Below are 6,619 nucleotides of genomic sequence, written 5' to 3' on the forward strand. Positions count from 1 at the left end.
CCGCACGCCCCCGGCCTCGCACCGCACCGCCGGCTGCCAACGCGGGAGGAACGAGGGGGAGACGCAACGGCCCTAAATGGTGGGAAATAAGGAACACGGATGGGAGAGGGGGGCGAGCTGGGGCCTTTTTGCAGGATGGACACCTTGGCTGCAGTACGGGTTTCTCTAAGATCTCCCTGTGGTCCTGCTGTCCTCTCCATACACAGTGAGGAGTACAACCCACACCTCATTTTTACCTTTTCCTATCCGAGTCCCCGGGCAGCAGAGCCTGCAGCGCACGTTATACGCTGAGCCGAGCTGGGAAAGCCCCTCAGTCCTTGGCCCTGCTAGTCCTGTTTCAAAACAGTTCCTGAAAACTTTTTTTTTTATATGCTGGTGAAGCCCTCCACGCCTCGTGCCAAATCGCTCGACCTGTGCAGCGCAAGAGCCTCCCTGTGATTTTGCACCATAAAAGCTGCAGCCGAGACCCCAGCGGGAGCCGGCGAGCCGGGCTTCGCGCTGCCATCACAGCCAGCAGCAGGCTCAGCGGCGGTGAGGATTTGGTGGGGAGCGAGCTCTGGCTGAAGGCGCTGTCACCTGCAGCGAGCCGCTGGGTCGCACCCTGCTGTACGCGCCAAGCAAAACCCACGACCCCTGCGCCGTGCCTTGGCGTGCATCGGCGCGTCGCAGCCTTTGGACTAACTTGCAGCCCATTGCAGGAGCAAGTGGGAACTCCCCAGAGCCTCCAGTTGCCGTCGGGGACCTGGCCGCTGCTGCCAGCGGCACGGCCAGCAAGAGGGGGAAGGTTCCTCGAATGGTTTTTATATAAGAAGCTGCAAGGAAACTTGTTGACTGATTATTTCCCCTCTTTCCTGCTGCTCTTTGTGCCGTCCAAAAAGCCTATTTTTGCCAAAAAGCCTTTCAGAGAGGGCCTTAACCTAGCACTATGGCAGAGCCGACCGTGTCCTGCCTGCTTGCGCACGCCCCTGGTGACACACGGCCATCAGCTTTGCTCCAGCGTGGCCTTGGTACATCCCATGGCTGGCACCTGCCCCACGGCAGCTCAGACGGCCACCCTCCCCTAATTTAACAGAAATCCAATGTCCTGCACGTGTGCTCATTCTATCCTAAACCCAGGCGCCGCTTCCCTAGGGAAAGGGAAGGTGTGACTGAAGGGACCGTGCTCGCTGCCACCGAAGGCAGCTGGAGGACCCAGGGCACAGCAAAGCCTCCCCAGCCACGCCAGCAGCTCCCGGGTGATTCACAGCGCCGACCGCGCCATCTCCACTGGATTCCCGTGCTTCCCACGCTGGGAGATGCCCCCCCCAGCCAGCAGCCAGAGCAACGCCACCGCACATCACAGCTCACCTGTAGGGAGCTTCCGAGAGGTTAAAATAACAACCCAAAGGGAGGAACAAATCCCAGCGCTGGGCCGGGCTGACAAGCCGAGGGAGGCATCTCCATCGCCGCAGGTCAGACCCGCAGCTGCCAGCGCTGGGCTGGGCGTCCTCTCTACGCCCCCTTCCACGCCCCCCACCTTATTTTCAGGTGAAACTCTTCTTCCTATATCTCCTTGGTTTCCTGCTCTGTTTCCTTGAAGCCAGCAGAGAGGCTGAAATACGGCTGCACTGCGCACCTCACGGAAATGAGGCGAGCTTCCCGAGCGGTGGGGGACAAACCAGCAAGCTCAGCCCGGCGGTGCACGCGGGAGGGGACGAGGGGACGGTGCTCGCCTGAGGGGGGGGTCACGGCGCCTGCCTGCATCTCCCCCGGCGCGGGGGGGTCCTTGAGGTCCCTCCCCACGGGGCCCCGGCGCGGGACGCACCTTGCAGATGCCGTTGATGCACATGTCGCGGCTGGCGTTCATCTCGTAGCACGGCGTCCCGTCGATGACGGCGTCCCGCAGCTTTTCTGCAAAGTATTCGTCCTCTGGCCGGCAGTGCAGCTCGCAGGGGTTAACTGGGGAGCCCAACAGGCAGAAACTAAACCCGAGCAGCCACGTAACCACCTCCAAAAACATTAATTAACCCTGCAAGCCCAACCACAATTTAAAATAGGGCATAAAGACGCTGCAAGGCAAATCTTACGGACACAAACAGCAAAACCAGGCCGTTAGCAAGACCGTGTTTCGGGATTTTCACTGGGGCTGCAGGCAGAAACCCGGCAGAGGGCTTTGCCCTTGACTCACTGTTGTTGGGCACCGGCGTCCACCTGTAGAGCTTCCCTTTGTAGAGCATGGGGTTGAACTGGCTGCACTGGACCTGGCGGAAGGAGGGCTTGTCCGGGGGACACGGCCTGACGTTGCAAATCCGGAACCGCTTCCGCTCCCCCAGGCAGTACCTGCCCCCGTACTTTGGCCTGTCCGCGGGAGGGAAAAGGGAAAAAAATCACAGAATCACAGAAGGGTTTGAGTTGGAAGGGACCTTAAAGATCGTCCAGTCCAGCCCCCCTGCCAGGGGCAGCTTCCACTGGATCAGGTCGCTCAAAGCCCCGTCCAACCTGGCCTTGAACACGTCCAGGGATGGGGCATCCCCAGCTTCTCTGGGCAACCTCTTCCAGCGCCTCACCACCCTCATTGTAAAATCTATCTTCCTTATGTCCAATCTAAACCTCCCCTCTCTCAGTTTAAACCTGTTATCCTCTGTCCTATCAAATAACGCCCTACCACACAGGAGGGCAGTCTCCCTTTTCATCCACAGCTAAGGGAGGGTGGGTCGGTACCTGCTGCTAAGGTTTGATCTCATGAGGCTGGGTCAAGCCTGAGCCCACCTGGGGTCAGCGGGGAGCTCTCCCCGTTATCACCCCCCCTCATGGCTCTGCTGCAACATTCATGTAAGGACACTGGCAGTGAACCCAAGAGCTGCTCCAGAAGGATCCCCACTCCACAGAGCGAGCTTCTGAAACGTGTGGGAACCATAGCCCACCTCCCTCCTCCTTCTCCACGTCCCTCCAGCACCAGCTCCCTGCGGCTGCCGGGCTGCCCTGCGGGACCACGCAGGGTGAGACTGTGGACCAGAGGCAGCTTTTGCCAAGTGAGGGCTCTCAAGCTGGGCGAGCTACACCTTGTGTCTTGTCCCTCTCGGCAGCCTCTCCTTAATGTCACCAATATGGCCAGCTTTCTGGGCAAGTGCATGATGTTATAAAACCAGTTACTGAGGTCAGGTGTCACTGGAAGTGCTCGTGTCTGCAGCCGGGCACCCTTCCCCGGGGGTAAAACACCTCCTTCACCATCCCGGCCACCACGGCTGACGAGGCACCAGCGCTGCCACGAGCCAGGTCAGCCCAGTCCCCGTCCTGCGGCTGCGTCGGGGGAGCTGCTCTCCATCCCGCCTGGAATACGCTTCCAGCTCCGTTCCCCTATTGCCCACGGGAACAGCAAAGCTGCCGCCAGACTTTGTAAAGCAAGAGGGACTTTAAAAGCAACAACAGTTTTTGCTTAGATGCCAACAGGCTCTCAAAATACCACCGCTGCCTCCCGACGCGTGCCTTTTCCTTTGGCCACAGTGCTCTCCATGGCCCACATCCCCATGACCTCATGAACATCATTTTTCCCCTGATCAGTGAAGTCCGGGAACACTTCGCTGAAGAGAATAAAGTTAATTATTATTTTAGGGTTGTGTTTACATACCCTGTCCCAAGGAAATGCCTGCGGGGGAAGGACTGCCCAGTGCTCACATTTGTTCACTCCATCCAAAAGGCAAAGCTGAAGATTTACCTACAGCGGCCAAAGCAAACAACTGCCCGGGGAAATCCTCCTGCTTTCCCCGTGCTCGCTCTCCTGCCCGCCCGCAGCTGTGTTTAAAACACTCCATAAACTACGGCTGCACTTCTGCCACACAACTCCTGCCAAACACAGCCCCAGCTCTTGACCTGGAACCGCGATTACACCGCGCGTCTTCAAACAGCTCGACAGCACGGGCGAAAAGCAGCGTGCCCGAGGAAGAGGCTGGGTGGAAGGCACGCCTGGGCGGGTTAGAGAGCCCGCTCCCGGAGCCTGCAGACCTCCCCAAGCCGCTGGAAAATCCCTGCCACCGGAACACTGCTCCCAAAGCCCTTTTCTCACCCCATCCCAGGGCGCTCCGACACCCGGGCAAGCTGGGGGCTCTGGCTGAACCCAACGCAACAGCGATTTGGTGACCAAGGGGACATCTGGGGAGCAGATGGGACAGCCCAGAAATCCCGGATGGACAAGGCTGCTCCTCCATCAGCGCCCGGACGCTTCCAGGCGAGAGCTGGCGCTGGCTGCGGCACCAGCAGGCGGGGGGGAGGCAGCCCCCGGCCGGGCATGGATCAGAAATCGCTCATGGAATGCGATGGGGTGATAAACAGCAGCAGGATTTTTCAACACGGCTCTGAATTGGGCTCCAAGGACGCCTGCTTTGCCTTTCTGCCATTAGCGGACACTGGATATGTTTTACGTCCAGGAGCGTGGAGTCTTTGCTCTTTGTTTGCACCACATTGCAACTGCTCTCTGCCTGCCTGGAGCAGGAGCCACTTATCCAGGGAAGGAGACAGAGTAAACTCTGCCCCTCCAGAGGCTTTCGCTGCCCGGCTGCTGATAACCCCGTGAAATGAATCCCCCGAGCGTTTCAAAAGCGCATTGTTCAGACCGATAACGGCACCACGGCACAGGTCTGCCCTGCGATGCAGACGGGGGTAGGACCACGGTGGCCTGATGACAGTCCCTGGCTCTACGGGGCGATAAGGGAGCATTGGGTTCCTCTCCTAAATGGGATCTGGACGAGCTCCGGGGGAGCAAGCGGCCGCTTACGTGGGGCTGCTGCACTGCCGCTCCGCGCTCTGCACGCCCGCGCCGCAGCTGCGTGAGCAGGCAGCCCACGAGCTCCAGGCGCCCCAGCCGCCGTCGATCGCCTCGGGACGGTAACCCACGGGCACGCACTCGCCGTTGAAGCACCACTGCAAAGGGAGAGGCCGGAGGAAGCGAAAACAAGGGTTAAGGACGCAGTAATTGATGTTGAGTCAGAGAGCCCGGCCGCGGAGAGCACTGAAGCCCAGCACCCGTACTGCCCTGTGAAAACCCGTGCTTTGCTGGCATGGAGGTGCCTGGGGGTCAGCTGAGCTCTGCCAGAGCCCGGTGCACCTCTAAGCAATGGGAAACTCAGAGATGTTGGGCTGTTTGAGGATTTGCCCGAGGCAACACACCCAAACCTCCAGCGAGCCCCCCCTGCCAGGGGCTTCATAGCCTGATCTCAGCCCGGAGGGAAGAGGCAGCGAGGCATGGCCACGGACAAAGGCACGGCGGGAGGTTTCGCCGGGAGCGACAGCGAAGCCCGGGGTCATCCCCGGTGCTCTGGGGCCAGGGCTTCGGGAGGTGACACTGAACTAGCAAGGGGAGATGTCTACAGATATTTTTATAACTCTACAGTTTTATGCTACCTTGAGCAGGAAAGCCCCGTTCTGGTACGTCACCCATGCAAGTACGACCAGCGCCAAGCCCGTCCCCGTGTGCCGGAGCCTGTGGAATTCCCTGTGTGCCGGGCGCGGAGGGGCCTGTTCCCCGGTACCTTGTTCTCCCCGCACGCCGTGCCGTCCACGGCAGCGTCCAGCTTGGAGTGGCACGTGTTCCCCACCGTGCACCACAGCGTGTGGCAGACGCTCTGCAGAAAACACGGTTGCGCAGGACACATTTACTGCACCGGCCAACCCAGCGGCACAAATTTAACTTGGAGGGAGAGGATCACCCCGTGCAATGCCCCCCCACCCCTGGAGAGCCCCCTGGAGCCACACGAGCCCCTGTTATGTTGGGGGGGACCCTGGCTTACGTCCATGTCATCGCAGAAGGTGGAGTAGGCGCCGTACTGCAGCCGGCACTGGTGGCCCACATCGTAGAGGACCCCCGGGGGCACCAAGGGGTAGTCCAGCACCTCCCGGGCAGGGGGGTCGTCCAGGCACAACCCCCAGCCCCGGCTGAAAGAGAGAGGTCAGAGTGGAATCAGCACTGGCCCAGCACACCCGAACCACGCTCCAGCAGCTGCTAACGGAGGAATCGAACAGCTCGTTAACGTCCCACCGCGATGAGAAGCAATCAGCATTTCCAGCTGATGTCACCTTGGCTCTCCCATCAGCCCTGGAGCCACTCCAGCATGCAGACGGGCACGTGCAGGTACCCCATTTTTGGGGTGGGTGCCCGCTCCCTGGGCGATCACCCCGTGGCCTCAGGGCACGGTGGGTTACGGGGAAGGCGAAGGGGCACAGCTTCTCCATGCAGCTGCCAGCCCAGCCCCGTGCACGCTTCCCCTTTACCCCCTGAGATGCCCCTGACAGAAAGCCAGAAATGTCATTTCCCCCAGGAATAATCCCCCGGATTTTTGCTTTTAGAACAAGGTCATCAGCTCAGTCCTCAGCGGGGACCCCGCTTTCGCCATTCAGGGTGAGGGTTTCACTGAACAAACATTTCATTGCCGAGGCACAGATGCCGTCCCCGCGTTCGTACACCACGCCGACCCCAGCAACGTCCCTGCAGACCCCGCAACCCGTGTGCCAATGCCCTGCTAATAAAGTAGATGGCCAGCAGCAAAACGCACTCACCCTCGAATCTGCTGCTACAAACAGTGCTCAAACTGTGCTGGAGAGGACGTCTTTAGGAAAGAGATATAAAACCCGAGCCGTCGAGGCGGCC

At 60.0% G+C, this 6,619-nt stretch overlaps 1 protein-coding gene across 1 annotated transcript in view; it reads right to left on the reverse strand.

Moving 5' to 3' along the window:
• Positions 1-6,619, reverse strand: part of ADAMTS7 (ADAM metallopeptidase with thrombospondin type 1 motif 7) — a gene marked incomplete at its 3' end in the record, with an annotated part of 49,447 nt that overhangs the window by 27,106 nt on the left and 15,722 nt on the right. The window contains exons 8-12 of the mRNA XM_009645387.1: positions 5,763-5,907; positions 5,505-5,597; positions 4,751-4,896; positions 2,168-2,337; positions 1,783-1,938 (exon numbers count right to left, since the gene is read on the reverse strand). Coding sequence (XP_009643682.1) covers positions 1,783-1,938; positions 2,168-2,337; positions 4,751-4,896; positions 5,505-5,597; positions 5,763-5,907 — 710 coding nt within the window. The remainder of the gene's footprint in view (positions 1-1,782; positions 1,939-2,167; positions 2,338-4,750; positions 4,897-5,504; positions 5,598-5,762; positions 5,908-6,619) is intronic.

The sequence above is a fragment of the Egretta garzetta genome, unplaced genomic scaffold, assembly GCF_000687185.1.
Source record: "Egretta garzetta isolate BGI_Z169 unplaced genomic scaffold, ASM68718v1 scaffold651, whole genome shotgun sequence".
Classification (NCBI taxonomy): Eukaryota; Metazoa; Chordata; class Aves; order Pelecaniformes; family Ardeidae; genus Egretta; species Egretta garzetta.